The sequence below is a fragment of the Nyctibius grandis genome, chromosome 2 (assembly GCF_013368605.1).
Source record: "Nyctibius grandis isolate bNycGra1 chromosome 2, bNycGra1.pri, whole genome shotgun sequence".
Classification (NCBI taxonomy): Eukaryota; Metazoa; Chordata; class Aves; order Nyctibiiformes; family Nyctibiidae; genus Nyctibius; species Nyctibius grandis.
Window position 1 is genome coordinate 38,491,245 of NC_090659.1, and position 23,853 is coordinate 38,515,097.

The 23,853-nt window shown below is 38.6% G+C and overlaps 1 protein-coding gene across 2 annotated transcripts in view; it reads left to right on the forward strand.

Moving 5' to 3' along the window:
- CTPS2 (CTP synthase 2) overlaps positions 1 to 23,853 on the forward strand; it is a 73,435-nt gene that overhangs the window by 18,786 nt on the left and 30,796 nt on the right. For both annotated transcript variants that reach the window (XM_068425525.1, XM_068425526.1), the window contains exon 12: positions 376 to 419. In XM_068425525.1, the coding sequence (XP_068281626.1) occupies positions 376 to 419 (44 nt within the window). The remainder of the gene's footprint in view (positions 1 to 375; positions 420 to 23,853) is intronic.

Here is a 23,853-nt window from a genome sequence, read left to right on the forward strand (position 1 = left end):
GTGCACCTCTAGTCTCTTTCTGGAGTGTGCAGGTGGTGATGAGTAAAAAGTGAGAAGTGGTTTTCTCACTTGCTTTCATTAGTTGGAGTAGCCAAACCATAGCCATTGCAGTAGTAGTATGAAGAGATTTAGCTCACCAGTGAATTTCTACCTCAGAGCTGAGAGGAAAAGGTTTTGGGAAGTAGGAAAGGGAGTACGCGTGTGACTGAGGTCATATGCTTCCTGTGGTTGCTTCAAAAGTGGGGCAGTATGTGTTTTAACATACACGATTGTAGCTTAAATGTAGACAAGCCCTAAAATGCCACAGAAGTGTTATGATGAGTTTGTAGTGCATGTAGAACAATGGAAATGTACTGTTTTGAACTTCTGTTTCAGATGCAAATTCTACAGAATTTGACCCAGACACAAAAAACCCTGTTGTAAGTACTGATTTTTTTTATTTTTCCTGCATATGTTTTCTGAACATACGTCTTTTGTTAAAAAGGGAGTTACCTCTGTGTAAGTTAAGGTCTGTCTATATTTTTACATAGAAGGACACAAAGAGGTGTCCGCTGTCCCTATTCAGTATTGTTTAAAAGGGTATTTTCTTTTAATAGTCCCTTGCCGTCACCTGCTTTCTTCTGTCGTTTACCTTAGCTTTATTTTTGTCATTTTTCTGATAGTTTCCTTGGCTGTAGACTGATGCTGGGAGTAGACAATAATGATTAGGTTGGCTTTACTAGAGAATAAAATATAAAGGGAAGCTGGAAAGTGTAGCCCAAAGCTATCATCAAAATATAAATGTATATAAAAGAATAAACATTATATGAAAAGCTGTCAAAAAATTCTTGTCTTTCCTTCATATGAATAGTATAAATAATGACTACACCTCTCCTCCATGCATCTTACAGTCCTCCTGTTGAGAAAAATTTTAATGCTGCAGATATAACAGGACTCTCTGTATCATATGCCAATGGTAGAATTTTAGAGTGGAGCTCTTCCCGGTATCTCCTAGTTCAGGAGAGTATGGTATCACATTGTCATAATAGTAAAATTTAAAAATGATCAGTTAAAGAGGGTTTTTAAGAAAATGAAAAAGATCGGAAAACTAAGTGTGAGAAATAAAAGTAGTATCTTGGTGTAAGAGGTAAACATCTGTTTACAATTAAGTGGATTGCTCATAGTGACCTACTGTTTCTGTATCAATTTCCTTCAAAAGAGTTTTGTTGGGATTTGTAGGTAAAATAGATTTTTTCCTTATCTGTTTAATCTGAAACATGCAAATAGGAGGTTTTTAAAGCATTTGACCTATTTGTCAATGTTGTTTATATGCATAGGAGAGAGAATCTAGTTTGAACTTTTGAAGGTAAATTGGAGACCTTCAGAGTTTCAGTGTGAGACTTGCTGCTAAAACTTGGTGGCATTTGGAAATGTCCTCAGGTGAACAAAGGTAAACTTTGCATTTGGCATCAAATTTGTGGGCCTGCCATCGTAAGAGGTCTCTTCCTTCACCCTTCTTGAATGTATGCAAAGACATACTCTTTCACTGGAGGGGCAATTTCATAATAGCAATATGTTGTAAAATGTGGAAGATGTTGAAAACTTACTGTAATTTTTTTGGGAAGCAAGAGAGATAGTACAGAAGACTGATTCTGGGCCATCTTTGTTTCTAGGGCTTTTTAGTGCCAGTTTTATTTAACTTCCATGACTGCATTTCAGCTAGTCACCTCAGGTACCTTTTCAGGGTGCAGTCAGATCATCAGGAGGGGCCGAGTCACCCTTTGGAACTGCCAGTTTCTCTCCATTATTCTAGGGGTTGTTCACAGTAGGTGGCTCCAATGCAGAGTTCCACATGTAGCTGAAGTCAGGAACACAGATGCTTGTCTCCTGCAGCCCTACTGGCAGTTTCTTCTGTTACAGAAATTGTAGTGTGTAGTAGTACAGTATATCTAGGACAAAATTTTATTCCACAAGTAATTAACTGAGTGATTTGCAGTTTGCATTCAAGGGCAAGTAAGGTGTATATGTTAAAGAGAAAATTATGTGGACATGAAATTAAGAAAAGAATGGAGTGAATGTGTGTGTCATAGAAGATTAATATAGTGATGACAATTGAATCAGTGTGCTTGCAGTACATATAATGGATATTCTTTTGTTCTGGGCTACATTAAGGTTCTGAAATTGGTTATTACCAGTCAGATTTTAGCATCTTAATCTGATCTTTGACATCTCTGTTCTAGGCAAGAAACAGATGTAAATCATTCCAAGGGGTAAATTTGCACTATCAATAATATAACTGCTAAATAATCTGTCTTAGCAGAGTCCATCTTGTGCTAAAAACTGTTTAGGTATTCTGTATAATAACAAATCAATAAAAACGATTGGAAGAGAAGCAGATTAGTGAAGCTTGTGAACTACCGAACTGATGTAGATGTTTCATTATCCAAGAAAGTTAATTGAAAACACCGTATCAGCACTGATAGTATCTTGTGATGCCACTGTGTGGTTCAACTGAGTACTAACTTAGGACCAAAGCAGTGTGCTTTTCTTTTGGTTCCTGCTCCTTTGAAAACTGAAGAGGGAGAAGAAAAGGACTTGTGAGGCAGTAGTTCTATTTCCTTTTATTTTTAAGAAAAAGGAAAAAAGGCAAAAGTTCAAATATGGAGTTTGGCAGGGGAACTCAGGGGCAACCACAGAATACACAGCCACTTACATTCCTTCTTAATTTGCAAAGCATTCAAATACTCAGAACTGTACTCACCAAAGTTGATAGTTTCTTCTAAACTACATATAAAATATCTTGGTCTACTTTGCTTCCCTTTTGTCTACATCTGTGGAAATGTGGACCTGTTTTATTAGAAATAAAAACTGAGATTGTCAAGTAATCATGTAACTCAGAATTAGGCTTCCAAAGGAAAAACAGATAGTTGATATAATGAGAAATGGTATTACTGGCAACTGTCTCTCAATTAAAATAACACAAGTTATTTTACTATAGAAGAGCATTGTCTGCATTAGTAAAAAGTTTTGAGCATCGTAAAAGGTTTTTATGCAATGAGGCAATTGTGACTTGTTCTATTTTGAACAATAACTAACGTGCAAGTGAACATGCAAATGTAGAGAGTTGCCTGCAATGCTGAATATCTGTTTCATTTTAGTTGTTTGTCTATTTCTACTGACTATCATTACAACAATGTTGGTCAACCTGGATTCTGGAAAAGCACCATGAGTAACTTTAGGAGGGAAAGCTTGTAAAACGCTCTGTTGCTTGTTTTGGGGAATATTGATATCGATTACAGTGGCATGTAAATGACTGCAAGTAAACATTGTGCTGCCAAAATTGTGTTTTTAAAATACTGTAGGGAAAAAAAAAATTCTAAAGCTGAATATCTATGTGATAAAAACTTAAAGGAAGTGAGACCTAGAATTTGAAAATACTAATAAGCTGTGATTTATAAGCTGTATTTGAGAGATTTGAAGTTGCTATTAGATACTTCATTTAGGCTTAAATTAATTTTTTTTTTTTCTGAAGAAAAAAAAAAAAGACCTCTGATATGGCAGTTATCTATATTCACCAGACCATGCCATTTACACTACCAAAACACCACCTTAAGGTTTTGGTTCAATTCCTCTTTAATACAGGTTTGATTTCCGTAGGGAAAATGAGGGAGGTACATGAGCACTGATCAAAGCCCCTCAAGTTCTTGGTCTCATTTTGGTTGATTATTTGCAGGTCATGTTCCCATTCTATATTCTTAAGCTTTCTGCTTTACCTTCTAGACTTTTGGACAGTAATGATAGGTAAATTGTTACTGTTCTTTGCAGGAAGATAGCTGTTCAGAAAAATAATGCATTTGCTTGAGAGTAGTGCTTAGTTACGAGTTTTCTGTTGCAAATGATAATTTTAAAATTAACTCCTTTAAAGGGAAACTGCATAGTCGGTGAACTGCTAATGAACTGGATTTGCTGGATGGCAAGAGAGTTATTTATTTTGTTCTATCATCTCCCTCGTCTTCGTCTACTATTAAACTTAGATTTATTTTTTTGGATGAGCCTTTTAATTACATTCTTTATCAGTTTTATTGCAAATGCATCTAATACTCTTCTAGGAAAAAAAAAAAACCCTCCAGAAATAATTCTAGACGCCCTTTTTTTAAAAAAAAATTAAAAAGCTACTTTTAATTGTGACCATTGTTTTTCATGACCTTTGTTGGTACAAGGAAGATGGAGGCTCCCTTTTTACAAAGAGTCACATAGAAAAGATGAAAGGTAATGGGTACAAGTTACTCCTGGGGAGATTCTGATTGGACAGAAGAGGAAAATTTTTCACAATGACAACAATCAGCCGTTGGAATAATCTCCCCAGGGAAGTGGTGGATTCCCCAACATTGGACACTTTTAAGATTCAGTTGGACAAGGTGCTGGGCCATCTTGTCTAGACTGTGATTTTACTAAGAAAGGTTGGACCAGATGATCCTTGAGGTCTTTTCCAGCCTGGTATTCTATGATTCTATGACCTGTTGCATCTTGTATTGGATCATGAAATTTAAGATATTGCACCAGGTAAAATAAGTACATTTTCTTTAAACTAAAGAAATTATGCAGAAATAGGTTTTGCCAGTAGGTGGCACTCGTACAACATGTTTGTTTCTGATGCCCACTTTTCCTGTGCAGGATGTCAGTAACCGGATTGAATTCCAAAATTTCTAAGGTTGCCTAAGAGATGAAAAGGAACGTATGTCCCACTCATGAAAAATACCTCTTAAATTATATGTGTGAAGTAGCTGATGCAGCTTAGTAAGGAAATGTGTGTGGGGTATATATCTGATTTTGAAATCAAAACATATTGTTTATTTAGAATAAATTTTTTTCATAAACCAGAAAAAAATAATAAATATTACGATTTTCTTTTCTTTTCTTCCAAGAAACATGGCACACTTTAACAGCTGAAGGGTTTGTATAAAAGAGTGGCCCAGGAGCCTGTTAGAACATTCATATCATGTTTAAATATTATAAATTTTGAAGCTTCTAGTTGTACATCACTAAAGTGGAGTACTTTATTCCTCATGTTATCGAGGGGAAATTCAGGGATAGGAACCACTGTAGTATGGGATCTTGAATGCACTTGAGAGGCTTTGCAGTTAAGTTGGGTCTTTAAGTCTGTAAGTAACTCTGAGATCTAACTGGTTTATCACGATAATGGATGATGTTGGTGTTAAAATTCAGTCCAAAATTCCAAGTTCTCTACTAGGATTAATGCTTAATCCACTGAATACTTGTCTTCAAAATTTTCATTCTTCTCATTTCTCTTCTTTTTCACTGATTTCCTCTTAAAGTGAATAATAATGCCCATGAATTACATGTGTGAAAATACATATGTCACAGGGAATCATGTGAAGAAAGGTTAAAACTGCACCAAATAAATTTAATGTTTTAAGTATTTTAATTTAATGTTTTAAATGCAACAGCAATTGCTCAGTTCCTATATATACTTATGTATTCCCACTTACAAGAGTAATAACCACAAAAAGTACATACTTATGTAAATATAATTTAAAATGAACATGTAATGTTACAGTCATCATACTTAGCATTGTTACATTGTTATTGAAAATAAGTACTTTATGTTTTAAAAATTTGAAGTGTTTACTGTATGGAAGTGTCCTTCTTATGTGAATGATGAAACTGAACTGGGAGGAGTATTTGACAGTATATACTAGGGGACAGTCCTCAAATGGAATGATACATCTTTCCTTTTGTGTATTTTAGAAACCGTTTGATTTTAGTTGCTCTAGAGGTCAAAATAGTAGCTCAGGTAAAGCAGGGTTTGTTAAACGACACTTTCTCAAATGTAGCGTGAAACAGAAACAGGTAGTTCTGAACTACTTGTGAGGCAGCTTAGCTGGAAAGTGTGGCTAGCAAATAGGCAGGAAACACAATACAAGACATACTTATATGTCAAATTTTTTTATTCTGTACGTTTTAAAATAGTAACAAATCTGTGGGTTCAGGTGTACATATAATGTACAGGAACACCAGGCTCTTCTCCTTCAAAGCAGTGATATTCATTCTTGCAGATGCCTTACTGTCCTGTACCAGTTAGCTGTCTCATAAGCATCACAAACTCATCAAAGCTGACCCTTCCATCATTATTTTTGTCCAACGATTTAATTAGGTTATCAAGTGAGAAGGTATCCTGTTTTTGTAGGAAAAGAATTAAAAAAAAAAAAGAAAAGTGAAATAAATAGATTGCCATGACTATTTTCCAGTGAGGAATATTGCGAATAAGTGATACAGTCAATAACAGTGAGTGTTACTTGAAGGTGTTACTGGTGGTGTTGTATTTACCTGTTTCACTGGTTAAACTGGAAATACAGTGCCTGCTATCACCTGTCAAATATGTTAACAAAGATATGGTAACCATTTAAGAAGTATCAAGTATTACTCAGGTTACTTCAGTCTTGTGGGTAAATTTGGAATTTAGGAAATGGCACAGGTGGAATAGCTGCAGCCATGTACATAGTCACCATTAAAATTAATATGCATACCACCTACTGCTTTATTAACTACTAATTTGGGTCCTGCATACACTATTGGAAAATGTGTTGCTACTTTCATTAGGCTTTGGACAAGGACCTGAGAGTCTCTTTCCCTCCTTTTTCCCTCTCTTTACTAGGAATACTGTATTCACTGTTGAAAAATTCTTGCTAATGTATTAAATCTAGTTTAGATTTTTGCCTCCTTTTATTTGTTGTGTCTGGTTAAGAGTGCATATAACATCCTGATGCAGTGAGTATTCTGATAACATCCCTGATCAGGCCAGTTAAATAATATAAAAACAGTTTCGACTTATAATACAGATTTTAAATTTTTTTTTTCCTCATACTTTGTGTCTGTGTATGTTTTGTAACTTCCTGTCCTGCTTTTATGTTGATTTGTTATGTTGCCATATATTTCTGCAAACAGAATAGATGTTTGAAAATATCTGATCTCCAGACAGAAAACCTCAGTATTGCTTTTCCTGAACACTTCCATTTCCACATATCTGGGAAAATGGGTATGGTGCTAAATTGTATACAGCTAATAAAAAAAGCATTGTATTTCTGAATTTGCTATCACATTTCCTATTAATTTTTGGCAATTAATTTCTGGCATGTTTTTTAACGGGAGAAACCTTTGTGGTTATTATTTTTTTTTTTTTTTTTTAAGTTAGCCACTTCATGTTAATGAAATGACTGAGTTGGATTACTGTAGTTCTCTAAAGACTGGATTTTTCTGTTGAGGTGCAACTTCTTTCAGACCTTTAGCAAAAATTGCTTTTGTCAGCTATCCAAAACGTGGTATTTAAGGATTTGTCTGGCAAAAGAATCTAAATTGAATCCTAATCCGGTTCAAGAAGGGTCTGGCAGAGAATATATATGAAATCAGAACCTAGACTTTTTCCAGCTACAAGAAATGGCTATTTCTCTTTCTAGCTTGGTGGCATCTCTTTTCTGTACTTGGCATCTTTCTGGAATAGCAAACCTTCTTTTATTTTGTGGTGATGTGAACTTAATCTAGATAGAATTTGGCTCATGTCTCTTACTTTAAGTTTGTCCTACTGATTTACTTGGTTTATAGACTTTTCTAGATTCAGGATTTATTATTTAGACTGGAACAAAAAATATTTTATAAGACTCAGATACAATATTCTAGGTGAAATTTGGCTTCCATAAAAAAACCCAAACAAAACAGCTTCTTAGATTTTTGCATTTTATTTCATAGGGCTTTGTTATAAACTTCCTACTCAAATATCTGTTTGGAGCTACTGTTCATTAATGTGAATGAAATTTTTTAAGCCAACCCTTATTTAAGGATTATTTATGGAGACAGTGAAAATGTTTGGGCACAATAATCTGCCTTACAAGATCATTTCCTCTATTTCCTTCTTCCTATCCATTTCATAGGAAGCACAGTGAATATAGTAAGAGTGAAACTTACCTTCAGGTACTGTGCAAATTGATTCTGAAGTAGATTTTTCAGCCCACCGATGGACAGTGCAGTGGTGCTACCCTCCATTAAAGCATACTGGGTAAAATACTTCAGAAGGTCATCATTGAGTAAATGTTCCATGTTTCTCAGATGTTGTCTTGAAGAATAACTGCAAACAAAGCAGACAATAACAATCCTGTGCATCAGAATTTTGAAATACATCTGACACAGTGTTCATTGGTTTACTAACGATATGAAGTGATTAATACTTAACCTAAATGAAAAGAGGTGTGTTGCTTTTTTTTTCTGTAAAACTGGATCACCTCTCCCAAGAAAATAAATAATCTAAGTTAAGTTCAAAGATTTGAAGCACCCAATATGTTTAGGTTATGCTTACCTCACTCAAAATCCAGAGCTTTCAAATGTATCCAGCAGAAGTGAGAGTCTCAAATTGGGGCAACCTTTATAGTTGCTTGCATGCTCCACCCTAATTATGAAACTAGCATTTGTCATTGAGTCAGTGCGCTAATTTTATTGTGTTTTCAATAGTCAAAGGTATAGGATACTTTAGCAGTGGAAATGAGTAATATTTTTTTTTTATCTCTGAAATGGGTCAGCAACAGCATCCACCACTGCACTTGATGAAGGTTTACTTGGTCTTCATAGGCCATCCTGGAGAGGTTTTCTCTTTTAAATTTGTGTATTTTGTACTTCAAGATGTATCACACCCAAAGAGGCCTGAAAAAGGCTTCTGTGGGGATATGTATAGCATTTGTTATTATAATGGACTTTTGGAAAATGGTAAATATAAATTTGTTTTAAAAAGATCCAGACAAATAAAATATGAAGAAGCTACTTGCCCTTTGTTTAAGTTGGTAATCACTAATGCCAAAACCAGTTCTCCAAATTTTGTCTATTTCTTAGCACAGGAGAGTGATGAATTTGCTCTTGGATAAAATTTTTGTTGCTCCTGTTAAGGACCAAAACACTCCATGATGTGAATGGAAAAAGTCCGAAGCATTCTAAATGGGAAAGGTGAATCTAAGGTTCTGAAAAACGGTTCCTCCTTGGGAACACCTTCATAACTGAGTATCGTGTTCTGCAGGTTCTGAAATCACGTTCCGTTGATGGTCTGTGGGGCATTTTTTGAGTGATATTCAGCCTGTGGTTGATGCTTCATGACCTAACACTACTGGTTTTGCAACTGTTGAGTTGCTGGCTCTGGCTGTGGTTGCTACATGCTACTTAATCTGTCTGATGTATTCTGTTGTCATTTTTTGGTGCTTAGCTCCAGGCTCACTTACTAGATCTTTCACCCTATGCATCACTTATTGAGAATCAATCATCATTGTATCACTTATAACTCTGAGCCGAGAGCTTTATGGGTCTGTAGGAGATGGATGGGTTGGAAAGGGTGTTTTTGGAACTGCAGGCATATGGGTCTAGGGTTCCGTGACAGGTAAGTAGGAGGTTTACTGAGAAGACTAGGCAAGCTTTGCTAGATGAATTGTATAGATATACACCTTGCATTAGCAGCCTGCTTGCATATGCTTATACTCATTTCCCAAAGTGTCAGAGAGAAGAGTATTAGTAGAGTCCTTCACAGATCATACAACTCATTCTTCCCTTTGCCCTAGAGTGGGATCACTGGTATTTATGTTGGATGTCTGCTTGACATATTCTTAAGTGCCTTAAATAATGGAGACTCCACAACCTCCTTATCTGGTCCATTCCTTGTGATTCCTTATCATACTATTAGAGAGTATTACTAATGTCCACATGCCTTGCTGCACTTAAGCCCTTTGCTTCTCCTGTCTCCACAGATAGGGAGAACAGACCTATCGTCTTCCTTCTTAAAACGGCCTTTAATATATCAGAGAAATGCCCTGTCCTCCTTTTTTGGTTCAGAAATCCTTGCTAGTTTAGTCTTCCTTTGGGAGTCCTGCTTCTTGGATCTTCTCATCTTTTCTTGACTTTCTCCAGTTGGTTCCCATCCTGCTTGAGATGCTGTGTCCAAAGCTGTACAGCTTGTTCACCACTCTGGGTGCTCATGGTGTTGCAGATTTAAATAGTGCCTAAAGCACTTGTTTGATGAGGAGAACCTGTGTGTCATTTTACAGGAATGTGGCAGGCTACGGATCTTTAATAGTGGAAGACTTTGTCAAGTTTCTTGACACTTTATTTCAAGCTTGTTATGGGGAGGACAAATACACTGATTTCAAATTCAGCACGAAAGCTTGGCATTGACTTGAGAGTCAGAGAACTGGGGTCAGGCATCCCCCTGTCTTTGTCCAGTCCAACCGAGGGATGAAGCTGGAAACGCGCTTTCTACTGTGTTTGCTTTTTTGGCTCAACAGAAAGTCAGGAGCTGCTGCTGTCATCACTAGCAGAACCTCTACTGCTGCTACTATAGATGGTGGATAGCAGTGCAAGCAAATGTGGGAGTCGTGGTCTAGAATGCATTTTATGGGTTATGGCAAGTATGGCAAGTCCCATACACCAAACGGGGGCATGAAGTGTATGGCTGTTCATGACAATAAGATAATCCTGAGTCCTTTTCTCTTCCTTTTCTTTATGCAAACAAAATGAAAACCAAACATCTATCTCTTTCTCCTTGCATCCTGTTTTCCACCTTTAGTAGATGATGAAAGTTTAGTAGTAGTGATCTGCTAAGGCTTCTGCTCCCCATCTGCTGACAGCTCCTGCCTGTGGTAGCCTCACCACACTTACTGCTTCATCCCTTTTGGGAGCAGTGTCAGGAAGCTGTTGTGCCTGATGTGTGTTGTTGACATTACAGTATTTGCAAAACTTTTTTTGAAATATTCAAATTACTTGTCTTTACGGGTACCAAAGGCACCTCTCCATCTTGAAGATGTAGTAGTAAGGTGCTCAGGAGTATGAAAGAAGAATTGCATTTCGAAGGATCACAACTCAAGGAATTCAGCACATTAGCCTTGTTAATTTGTTAAGGCTTCAGTACAGAACACCACCTAATTGCAAAAGAGCATAACCAGTTTTACTGAATCATCTTCCCATGGAAATGAGAGACCCATGTATGGAAGTTTAGGTGACCTGCTCAAGAGTTGCACAAGAGTGGCGTGCCAAATCTGGGGATGAATCCAGTCTCCTCAGATCAGCTTTATTCACAAGGCACCGTAATCTGTAAGAGGTTATCTGAATGAGAGAGTGGCAGAGTTGGGATTTGTAGTTCGATCTCCCAGCTCTTTGTCCTCTTCTCTCTCACTTAGACCACAGCGCTCTCCTCAAATAGTTTGTGTGGCATCTCTGAACTCTGTATCAAAATTGGCCACAGAACTCAGTTTGACAGGCCCCAGTATGCTGTCTTTGCCAGAAGACCTCTTTGTAGGATGTAAGTGCTGTTATGAAATAGATACAGCTTATCCAGCACAACCCAGCAATGGCAGAATGATATCCAGGGGTAAGGAATTCTGGTCACTGACCAAGAATTCGAACAAAAGTAGGGGAATATAACATATTACTGTTGCCACTATTAGATGATGTGTGACTAGCAGATAGCAGCATTTTATCTATCCTGAAGAACAGCACTTGGTGTCAAGCTTTGATCTCTGTGCAAGCTGACTCCCAGTGTAGAAGCAGCACTCCAGATTTGGTTACAGTGTTTTGCTGCTCTTTCATGGATGTATGAATATATATCGTTCCTGCAGTTTGACAGAATTCAATTAGGTTTGCCGTGGGCTAGAGAAATCATGTTAGTAAGCACCGTATCATTTTGAAATTGACATTGTTATTGTGGCTTAGATACAAAGCCATTAGGAAAAAGAGCTAAGTTGATGATATGTTGTAAGTATGTTTAGGTACGCACATCACACAAATGTCCCAGTGATGATTGTGTGTCGTTTTCTTTCAGTGATGGTGTCTGCAGATTCAATATTCACTCAAAATTGGCTATTGCTGAGTATTGCCCTAGTAAACTAGTTTGCTGGCATATTTGGAGCAAGTAATTCTAATCACACTGGAGAGTAAGAGAATACAAGCTACAAAAATGACTGAAGTTTGGGCACCACTGCTAGTGGTAGGAGTGGTGGAGCTTATGGCATCGTGGTCACACGGTCTTCATGCACATTTAATGATGGATTAAGTGGGATGGTAACTCAGGTGTTATCTCTTTTGCCCTTGTCATATCCTTCCGGCCACCATTGATGGCTGAATGGCATGTGAATCTGTGCTCCTTGTTTACTTTAACGTGCCGGATTATAAATTGGGTTGGTCTGCAAGTGGATTTCTGTGCCATTCAGTGGCACTGTTGGAAGGGACAGGGCACCTTCCACAGGGGTGAGGCTGTCACCTGAGGGCAGTAACTATCTCGGTCATCCTGTTTAATCTGCTGCTGATGGGTTAACACCCTAATCCTCCAGTATTTTTCCACCTTCTCCGGTGTATTTTATTGTAGCAGCACCACTGTTACTTGTATGTGAGCCCAACTACTTTAGAGCTAGTTGAGGAATCTCTGCGAGGCTTATGTTACAGCCTGACTACAATAGAAATCACAGAATCACAGAATGTTAGGGATTGGAAGGGACCTCGAAAGATCATCTAGTCCAATCCCCCTGCCGGAACAGGATTGCCTAGACCATATCACACAGGAACGCGTCCAGGCGGGTTTTGAAATAGAAATGTCTACTGTCTACTGTCAAGGTGAAGTTGGCTATAATTGAGAACATATATTTGTGGATGTTGTACATTTGGAAAGAAAGAGCAGGAGGTGGTTTTGTGCTTAGTATTAACTTATTTCTTCTTGTAACTTATTTCTTCTTGTGCATCATCTCTAGCTTCCAGACATCATTCACTAGATCAAAGCCCTTTGTTAATTTTGGTTACTTTCTGTAGTGGAAGTGGAGAGAGATGATGGGACAATTTAAGTAGACTGGGCTGGATTAGGGACTCTGTGGAACATACGATTCTTTATCTGATTTGCAAAGATACTTTGCACAGGTGTCAAATAAATTTGATTTCTTATTGAGTAAAGCAGCAGAGCAGTATTTGTATAGAACCAATGCTAGTATAAAGAATGTGCGTGTATGTATGCCTGTTGTAAAATACCGATCCCCATGCTGCATCTGAAGTTAAATATGGGATATGTACAATAATACATCAGTAGGAATACATTTTTTGAAATAGTTGTACCATAGATAATTTGCAAATAATAAAAGGAGAGCTGTGGAGATGCATGTCTGCTGCTACCATGATGTGTGTTCATTTTGGCTATAAGGGCTTTGGTGAGTTCTGCAGAGAACCAGTCCTGCAGCTGCAGTCATCTTCAGACATTCTTGCACCATCTGTGTCACGGTTTAAAGCTGGGCCGGCCACTAAACCTGCGGCAGACGCTCTCTGTTAACCCTCCCCCCCCACCCGAGGGGAAAGGGAAAGGGAAAAGGGAGAGAGACTTACGGGTTGGAAAGTTAAAACAGTTTTAATAAACCTATAATAATGAAAAAGAGTATAATAATAATATTGGAATAATCAAATATATACAAATATATATACAAAACCAAGATCGAGCTCCCCCGATGTCGGCAACATCACCACCGGCACTGCAGGGCAGGCTCCGGGAAGGCCCAGGCTGGGCCTAGCGACGGTTGAGAGCTGGATTCAGGGATGCACAGATTGGGATCGGGGGCAGCAGGAAAACAGTCGGAGTCCTCCTTGGACACCGGCCATAGCAGAAAGAGCAAGAAGAGCAAGACCCTCGTGATCCCCCCGCTTTATACTGAGAATGACGTGTATGGGATGGAATACCCTCGTTGGTCAATTTTGGGTCACCTGCCCTGTCTGCTCCCCCCTGCAGCTGCGACCCCCCTTCGGCTTTTCACTTGTAAGCAGTGAGGAATTCAGCAGTGACCTTGGTTTCTCTAAGAAAAAGTACAGCAAGAGCCCTTCTGCACAACATCCCTACCGGTGCCTCAGCGATAACTACAAACTTCGAGCGTTATCAGTCCTGGAAGCAGACACTGTCTGCAAAACATGTAGTTAGTTTCAGAAAGTGCAGTTACTTAGAGGAGACTTAGCTGAAAGTAAAAATCACTGAAAGGAAAATCGGCCTGGTTTAGGCCAAACCAAGACAATCTGCAAAAAGAAAAAGGCTTTAAAGTTGGGATACTGATGGTCAGTCTACTACATGGGACCTTTTTTAAGGTGGATGTTGGCAGATGTGGGAACTAACTCTCTAGTGCGAATAGGGGAGTTGTGATAGAATTTTTCAATGTTGCCAGTGCCATGGGTTCTTACTGTCAGGCTAGGAGGAGACAAAGGACAGATTGAGAGAGAAACAACATCCAGTGAACAATTTTTCTGAAAAAGATCAAATAATCATGGGTGAGAAGTTCAGCAAACCACACTACAGCCTTTGTAAAGAGCCTGACATTGCTTTGAGGTATGGAATTGTTAAATGGAAATTGAGGATGGGTTGTAAAATCCTTTGTGTGTCACAGAGGATGCATTCCTTATGCTAAAATTGCCACTGTTTCTAAAACCTCCAGTGGTGACGTGTAAAAGGGTTGTCTCATTTCACAAATTAAACTTGAACTATATGGGTTATCCTGACAAGAGTTTCTTCCAGGCCCTCCCTGGTGACATGTACCTAATGAGATGTTGAAGGTGTCTCCCTAAACAGGACTGGGTGCGGCTGCTACAGTGATGTGTGATTTAATATGATGCGTTGCTCATAGTCAGCTTTAAATTTGTGATGTGTTATTCATTGTAGCTATATGTGTCAGCTTTTGCTGTCATATGTACACATGTGGCAGAGAAACTCCCTGTGATGTAAATTTTCTATGTTACATGAGACAGTTTTGAGGGAGAATGTATTTCAAGAAGAGGTTTTTTCCTTCTACTTCCTGAACCTTGGCTCATGCAGCAGTGCAATAAGGTCGTTACTGCCACAGCTGAATTTTATAGTTAGTGTAATTACTAAAACTCTAAAACTTTTTGTTCCTTCCTAAGCTTGGATTTGTTTTTTTGGAATTCTTAAGAGTGATCAAAAATGCATAAATCTTCATTACAGCAAAGCACATCTGGATTTGTGGAGCAGTGACATTTGCTGAGTTTCAGGTAGGGCAAAGTAAATGTAAATAAGGTAATGCTGTCCAAGGGGCACTAACAAGTTTGTTATTTCTGTGGTGAGATTAAGTCTTGTCTCAGCTTTCCTCTGACTTTGGAGATGTCTGGACTCTCTAGATGTCTCAGCTGTATCTAAGAACCCTTCTTCGTCCTGAAAGTGAAATCGATGAGGAGACAGAGAATCGAGTTCTGTAGTTTGTTTTCAAAGCATTGTTGCTGCTCTCAACAATGCAAACCTGATGGCCTGTTCAAAAGAGATCTAGAGGTGCACCTAAGAAACCACATGGGCACATCATGTAGGAATTACTTGGCACTGAGATGCTTAAATCCCAAAGTGTGAAAATACTGGGAGGAAACTCGTTGCTCAGCTTTTTTCTTGCCTAGAAATACCTACAAAGTGTTTCCATGTGAGTCCAGGACTACTGTCTGTCAATGTAATAATCCTACTAGTGAGTCAGAAATGACACATCTGGTTGTCTTGATCCTGGAAGGGCCTAATTCATTATGTATTCTTACAATTTATGTAATATGATTTGATAGAAAGGGACCTGATATTATGTGAGTTAGCGATGCTTTCTTTTAAAGCAAGCCGACAGCTTGAGATGGTGTGGTGATGTGAAAGGATACTCTTGATTCTCTGTGTGCATCTGGGGAAGATGGGGAATCCTGGGTTCTGGCTTCTCTGTCTAAAACAATTTTACCTTTTACATAAACAGCAGGAGCTGGGAGAATGAGTATTCTGAATTTTTGACCACATGGACCAGCGTGCATTCTTGTGTGGATGTTTCTGTACCCTGGGTAGGGACAGTGGGCCCTCAGCACAGTTGCAATGCTCAAACCACTAGAAATTGGGCACTGAAGTCTTTTATCAGAATTGTGCTGCAGTGACCCTCTAGGACACTATAACCCTGCTGCAGCTGTGCTGACCTCACTGCTGAAGTAGAAGGGAATTATTGAGACAGTGTCACAATACTGAGTAAAGGTGCTCGTGCTAGGAAATGACCACCTGCTTACCTTGAGGAACAAGTAAGTTTGGGGAAAACAGCAGCAACCATGAGAGGTGCTCTTAGGGAGAAAGAAATGGAGGTAATTTTACAAAGTTTCTTTGGTAGCACCTCTAAATCTCTGTTCAATTTCTTTACCTGCAGCACTCTGTAAGAACAGCTAGACTCAACAGCACAAAATGTGGAGGCAGGGTAATAAATAGTATAGTGGGAAGAACCTTGGAGCTCGCTTTTTGATTCAGAGAAAGAGATGCTTATGTGCACTGGTTGAGCTCCAGTTGTTGCTAATTCTCAGTCAGAAGTCTGCAAGTGTGTCATGCCATGTAAAATCAGATTATTAGCGGTATTCTGGGATACTTTCATTATCAGTGTGAAACATAACAAAAATGATGTTACGAAGTAACAGCTTTAGTTTTGGCATACAAATCCCTCATCTGTTAGCACTTTGGATGTGTTGATATGTAGATATAATCAATATTTGCTAAATTCTTTCCAAAGGAAGGCTGTAAAAATATTCTTTAAGTAAATTACCATGAATAACCTTGTTTCAGTTCTCTCTGATATGAGAATTTGGGACAATGGAAGCAAAAGGCTGCTAGAGAAGTCTCTTCCCCCCCCCCCCCCCCCCCCCCCCCCCCCTCTTGACAAGTCAAGAGTCACCGTGGGACATGAGGGAAAACCAAAGATTAAATCAGAGGGAACTAATCAGGCTTACGAGAAGAGTAGCTGTTGTCTAACTAACAGTGTAGAGCAATCAGTTGTCTAAATATTTTATATGTGAATATGGCTTGTTGAAAGAAATTAACCTATTGCTACTTAACAAAAACTATAGTGAAGAAAGGATAGTGCTTGTGTACCTAGCTTAATTTTGGATTTTCTAATTACCTAATATGATTACTAAATCAAAGCCAAATTATAATAAATTCGATAAGTAACAGCAGTAGTAGTTTGGAAGTCCTCAGTTTACACAAATGCATCAAATGAGCAGTTTATAAACAACTGTAAAACAGAACTTCAAAGAAGTAGATTTGCATTTTGTTATAAACTGAAATTAACAAATTATCCATGTCAGTCATAACTCATTTCTCAGTTGTGCTAGTGAGGAACCTGACTATCAATTAAGCTGAATTTATGATTCAACCTTAGAGCCAATTTAATTTATTTTGGGCTAATGACTAGTCTTGCCTTCAACACAGAAAGGCTTTGCTTTTTGCTTTTCTTTCTTTCCTGTAATACGCAGCTAAGTTCACAGTAAGTTCACAGTTAAACTGTAACAAATTACCGCTTTAAGAAGTTTCTTAGGATTCAGAACCAAGAGTGGGGAGGATTTTCGAAGAAAGTTTTAAGTGCCTTTAGCTTGTAAGGATGTGCACCAGCTGCCATGTAGAGCTCGGCCTTAAGGCTAGCATCAGTTTGGAACGGACCTGTGTAACCCCAAGATACCTGTGCATGCTGTGTGGCCGTCGTATGTCAGAACTGCCAAAACATGAGAAAAGGAGAAACACTGGTTTTTCATGGACACGCTGCTAAAGTTGATTTTTCCCATCGCTTCTGCACACTCACCTTCTATTGTCCATCGCATCCTAAGGTTAGAAAACCCTAATATCCAGCTATGAAGAATCTGGAATTATACATTTGAAAATAATGAAAATAGATGTATAAAAACACTGGGTGATTATTGCATTGTGGCTAAAAGATAATATAGATTTAATTAGCCGTGTCTTCCACTGTGATTATCATTTGGCCTGGCTAATTACAGAGAGTCTGCATAGGGATCAGAGACATACTAGCCATGAAACTGTTAACATTGGTCTTCACTGATGAGGAGGAAGCCCAACAGTTGCCCAAGAGCCTGGAAAAATACCAAAGGTTCAGTATTGCTCAATCTGTAAACTGAAAAATAAGTTTTGACAAATCACAGCAAACATGCTGTGTCTGCAAACAATACAGATCGGCAACCATTGCTTTCTTGCACAGCTTGACTTTGTGCAAAACTTTTTTGTCTTGTGGCAGAAAAATATTCTAAACTTTCTCAGAATAATCCATTTTACATAGAGATCATTAGTGTTCTTGCAAGGTTTGTGTTGTCTTGCTCTTTCTCTCACTGTGAATGTGGAATTGTGAGTGATTGTGTACAGAAACAATATGAATTCTGTAACACCAAATAAATTACCGTTTTTGAAATTCAGTATCATTAGCACCATTATATGGTGAATATGTTTATATTAGCACCTTCTCACCCAACTTAACTGCTTTTTACCAGTGTTTTCTGAGCTGGAACTTAAGTGACAAGACACATTTAATCGTGTCTGTCTTGAGGGCATTAGAGAGCCAGTACTTAAGCAAACAACTGAAAAAGTTTCTAAAAATTCTTTCGTCAGTGAATTTATTTTATTTCTTCTTCATTCCACCATGTCCTTGCAAACTCAGTAAAACCTGAAGCTGGAGTGACATGTAGCACTTGGGAGGACCCTTATTTGAGATAATGAATTAAAAGGAGAGAACCCTGCTTTCCTCTTAGAACCCAGGTTGAACTGATGAAATCTATTTGTGAACTAAGCACAGCTATGGTTATATCACAGGTAGGCGATATGTTTGGTGTACTCTGGTGCATTTTATGGTATCACCTTTACTTAAGAAAAGCACACTGGGTCAGACCACAGCTCCATCTAGACCAAAGGCCCATTTGGCCCATCACCTGTTTCTGTTGTCATCTATGAGTAATTATCTGATGGTTGATGAGAAGCTCGACGTGAGCCGGCAATGTGCGCTTGCAGCCCAGAAAGCCAACCGTATCCTGGGCTGCATCAAAAGAAGCGTGGCCAGCAGGTCGAGGGAGGTGATTCTGCCCCTCTACTCTGCTCTCGTGAGACCCCACCTGGAGTAATGCGTTCAGCTCTGGGGCCCCCAACATAAGAAGGACATGGAGCTGTTGGAACGAGTCCAGAGGAGGGCCACGAAGATGACCAGAGGGCTGGAGCGCCTCCCCTATGAAGACAGGCTGAGAGAGTTGGGGCTGTTCAGGCTGGAGAAGAGAAGGCTCTGGGGAGACCTTCTAGCAGCCTTCCAGTACCTGAAGGAGGCCTACAGGAAAGCTGGAGAGGGGCTTTTTACAAGGGCATGTAGTGACAGGATGAGGGGGAATGGTTTTAAAGTGAAAGAGGGTAGATTTAGATTAGATCTTAGGAAGAAATTCTTTATTGTGAGACTGGTGAGACATTGGAACAGGTTGCCCAGAGAAGCTGTGGATGCCCCCTCCCTGGCAGTGTTTAAGGCCAGATTGGATGGGGCTTTGAGCCACCTGGTCTAGTGGAAAGGTGTCCCTGCCTATGGCAGGGGGGTTGGAACTAGATGATCTTTAAGGTCCCTTCCAACCCAAACCATTCTATGATTCTGTGATTCTATGAAAAATATAGTAGAGCAGGTGTACAGTGATGCTTCTCCAGTATATTTTCTTGATTCCTACAACTTCTAGCTCAGATGTTTTCAAGACAGAGGGAAGACCTAAACTGCACAGTATAAACTGTGGCCAGCACAGACATAAGAAGTGTTACAATGATATCCTGTGTTGTGGTCTGTCTTCCTTTTTTAATTGCTTATAGTGTTGAATCGCTTTTGACTTTTACTGAGTGTTGAACTGACATCTTCATAGAACTATCTGTTGTAGTCTCAAGGTCCTGTTCCCGAGGGACTGTGATCAGCTCAAAGCCTGTAACTGTGATGTGAAATTAAACTTGTTTTATCCCCTGTGCATGGCTTTATATTTGATTCTGCTGAATTTCACCTGGCATTTTGATCACTAAGTTTCAGAAGGTCCTTTTGTGATTCTATCTATCTAGTAAGCCCTCATCTTTATTACCCTAAGTAAATTAGGTGTCATTAGCAGGCTGTCACCTGCTGTTCTTTTTTCTTTTTATCAAATACGTTGAATGTACTATTCCTAGAGCCTTGTTCAAGTCTACTAGTGACTTTCCTCCACTCTGAAAAATTGCATTTTCTTCTATCCTTGTACTTTTAACTTTATTTTTTTTTATATGTGTGTGTTAATAATGTAGCTGCTTAGTTTTTTATAAGTGTCTTTGATGACATGCCTTACATGTCTTTCTAACATCTGTTAGAAATCAAAGTGGACTTTGATTACTAACCAAATCTCCCTTATCCACGTACTTTTTCTCTGAAGAACTTCAATAGCTAGGTGACAGACAGCCAACCTCCCTTTACAAAATCTTGGTTAGCAGTGTTTCAACCTGTTATAGCTTCCCAGGTGCCCCCTACTTCTACATTTTTGTTAAAGGTTCTGCCAGATTGCCTGGCACGGGCATCAGGTGTTCCAGACTATAGGTCTCTATCTTCTCTGAAGCATTTGCCATTTCGGAGTCTTTGGCTAATGAGAGGTTATTCACCACAGTTACTAGATCAGCTGTTTCACCCTTCAGTTGCTTCAAAATTGAGTGAGTACCATCCATTTCCAGTAATTTCTTACTGTCAATTTTGTCTATTATTTGTTTTGTAACCACTTCTTTTAACACTTCAATTTGAGATGGGTGCATCAGAGTCTCCCATGAAGAAGGTTTCTAGCTTGGGAATGTCTTTCAAACTCCTTGACAGTACACAGAAGCAAAATGCTCTTTTTTTTTTTTTTTTTTAATGCCATGGTCATATCTTCTTTGAGTATAAGTTTTATTTTATCTTTTTAATCCTGATAATTGATTAACTTTACAATGCCAGATTTTTCCCCTTAAATGAAAATGAATGAAAATAATTTACTCTTAGTGATTGATGCCTTTTACGAGTTGCTTCTTGAGTATTTTTGGGGGGGAATAACGATTTGGTATTTATATATTTAACTTAAAAGTATTTGTGTTTCTTTATCTTCATTTGGACGTAGATTTAGTTTTTGTGAAGGATGCCTTCTTGCTGTTAATAATCTCCTACTTTTTTCCTTTCTTAAGGTTTTTTTCATAAGAAGGATTTTTCTAAATAGAATTGCATGTTATGTTTTCAGAAATGCTTTGACCTTTCCAGTACTTACATAAGGAATTATGTGTAGCTAATTGTAAATCAAATAGGGAAATGTATGCTAAGTACAAAACAATTTTCTGGATGAAGTAGATGTAGGTGAGTATCTGTCCGTGTCTGATTTAACAAGCAGAGAACATTTATTTTCTAGAGGGCTGTAAGCCCAAGTCTGTCTTGGTAACACTGCAATATATTTGAATAGTGTGGCACTTCAGTATGAGCTATGGATGCTCCAGGAGTGGTATATATAGTGTTGACAAAGTATGAATGTGGAAGGGCCATTCACAAAACTGGTTTGTGCAAGCAGGTTGTACACGTTAGGGCAGAACAGCACTGCTTGCCTTATAGCTTAGATGAGGATTTTAGGCTGCCACATGTTTTGGTGTGATTCTCCAGCTGGAATGTATTGGCCTCTGGATGTGCTCTGCTCCCTACAGAGAGGAGCACTCAGGTGGCTCCCTTAAATTATCTATCTGAAAGTCATGCAGCCAGAAGTTATGTGAGGTGATACCCACACAAAAGGACTAACTTGGAAGCACTGTAGTAAACTAGTTCCTCACAGTTGTCCTGTTTGACAACTTAAAAATGCAATACTGATTAATGAAATAAAGTCAATGTGGAAGGGGGTTGTCCAGATCCCTTAATATCGTAATTATATTGCTGAATATAATGCCTCCAAAACACCTCCTCCACCCCCCGGCCCCCAAAAAACACCCCAAGCTCACAGAAATTGTGTATTAAAAAAAAATAAATTAGGAAACATGAAATAGATTACCTGTATACTGCAGTTCATATGTTGAAAACTACATGAAATCACCTCCAATATTATGAATACCATTTCCATAAAAGTTTCTCCTACTTAGGTAACTGACCAAGTTACATTAAGACACTGGCCTTGTTAGAAGCTCACCTGGGAATGTGTGAGTTTCTGTGTCATTAGCTGCCTTGTTTCAAAGTGTAGGAACAAGATCAGGTGTCACAGAAGTCCTAGTTCTGCTAGGTTAAACAAATTGCTTAATCTGCCTCATTTTTCTCATACCAAATGGAGGTAATGAAACACACTTGCCTTTGTAAAGTGGCTTGATACCTGCACAGAAAGGTCTGTGCAGAAGCTGAGGACTTCGACCCTTTCTGTAACAGCCTTGTAGACAGGAGTGAGAACTGGGATTGAATGTATGCCTAAGAGTGCATGGGCAAGAAAAACCTGAGGAATTCAAATCAGTTGCATAGTTGTACTGGAGGGTGTATTTAATGAGATGGGAGTGGTCTGTTCATTATGTTCTGAACTATGTAATTTTAATTAAAAATAAAGAAAAACTATTAGTCAAAGCTTTATTTTTAATAAATACTCCACCCCCTGTCAAAGTATCTGTTGGAAGCGAGGTAGAAGAATAATACAAAGGTTCCCCTAAAAGGAAGACTTTTTTATTAAATGAGGTTTTCTGTTTTCTTAATTCTATGTTTATTTGCCTCCCATCCTTGACTTTTATGTGTTGATAAGATATTCCATGCTGTGAAGTTACGCACTGAACAACAGAACTGCATTTACAATGGATTTGACAGTGACTCACTGTAGACCTGTGATTTTTAACTAAAAATTGTTTCTCATGCTTTCTGCCTCCTCATTCTGCCCTTGGAGTCACAAGCTATTAGAGGTGCAGGTGAAGGATAAAAATGGTTTTTGTGTGGGCACCATTAAATAATTGATTACTTTGCCTTTGTGAGGTTGTAGCTGTTCTGCATTGCTGTGTAAGAGAGCTAGCTGCTGTGCTAGCTGCATGTCGTATGGTACTGTGCCAGTTGGTGACACAGCCTAGAACTTTTTTTGTGTGGCAATATCTTTTGCTGGTTGCTTGGTAAACATTTGTAGCATTTGAGTGGATCACGGCATTATCTGTTGAATTGATCTGTACCTGGCCACCCACACTTTTCACAGAGGATGCCTGAATTATGCTGGGTGTGTTCATCTGATGTCATGCTAATTAAATGCCTGCTAGGTTTGTGGTAGTATAAAGGTGATGTTATTCTATAGATATTACTTTCTTAGAAACAATATTGGTAAAATATTTCCTGTAGGCTTTCATCATCTTGTTGCTAAATAAGAAATGATCTCAAGATCCATTTTTCCTCCTCTCTGATCTTTTTGGTAATGCTTCTCCACATGCATGTGCACATCCTCTCTGCTTCTCTCTTCTTACTTCCTTTTACCTATCCCTTCCTATCTGATTATATTTTAAATGTGTGTACCATATTCATCTCTGAATATGTAGATTTGCAATTCTGGTTTTATGATCCATTAGCAAAAAAGAACTACACAAGTATGTCTGTACTGTCACGTTAACTCTGGACCTCGTAGCTGAACCCAAGCATCCAAGTGGTGCTTACTGGTGCCTTGTTGGGGAAGGAAGCGATTAACATTTGAGCTCTGCAAATGTAAGTGGCATGGATACAACTGGTCAAGCCAGTTGCCTTCTTAAATGCAGTCTGAACTTAACCTCTGATACCTGTATAAACACAATTAATGAAAGCAAATTCCAAAGAATTCTTGTTATTTGATCTTGAAGGGGATAGAGTTAACGTGCTAGGGGGAGGATCACAAGGAGTGCAGAACTAAATTAAGATCTGGACAGTGATGTTTATCTGGTTTTTAGAGGAGGCAGAACAGACAAAACGAAACAGGAAGGATCCTGTTCAGAGAGAAGACATCATGTTTTCTGCCTGAAATAAAAAAGATTTGTCTTGTAGATCATAAATCTTCTACCAGAATTAAGATTCTTCCAGG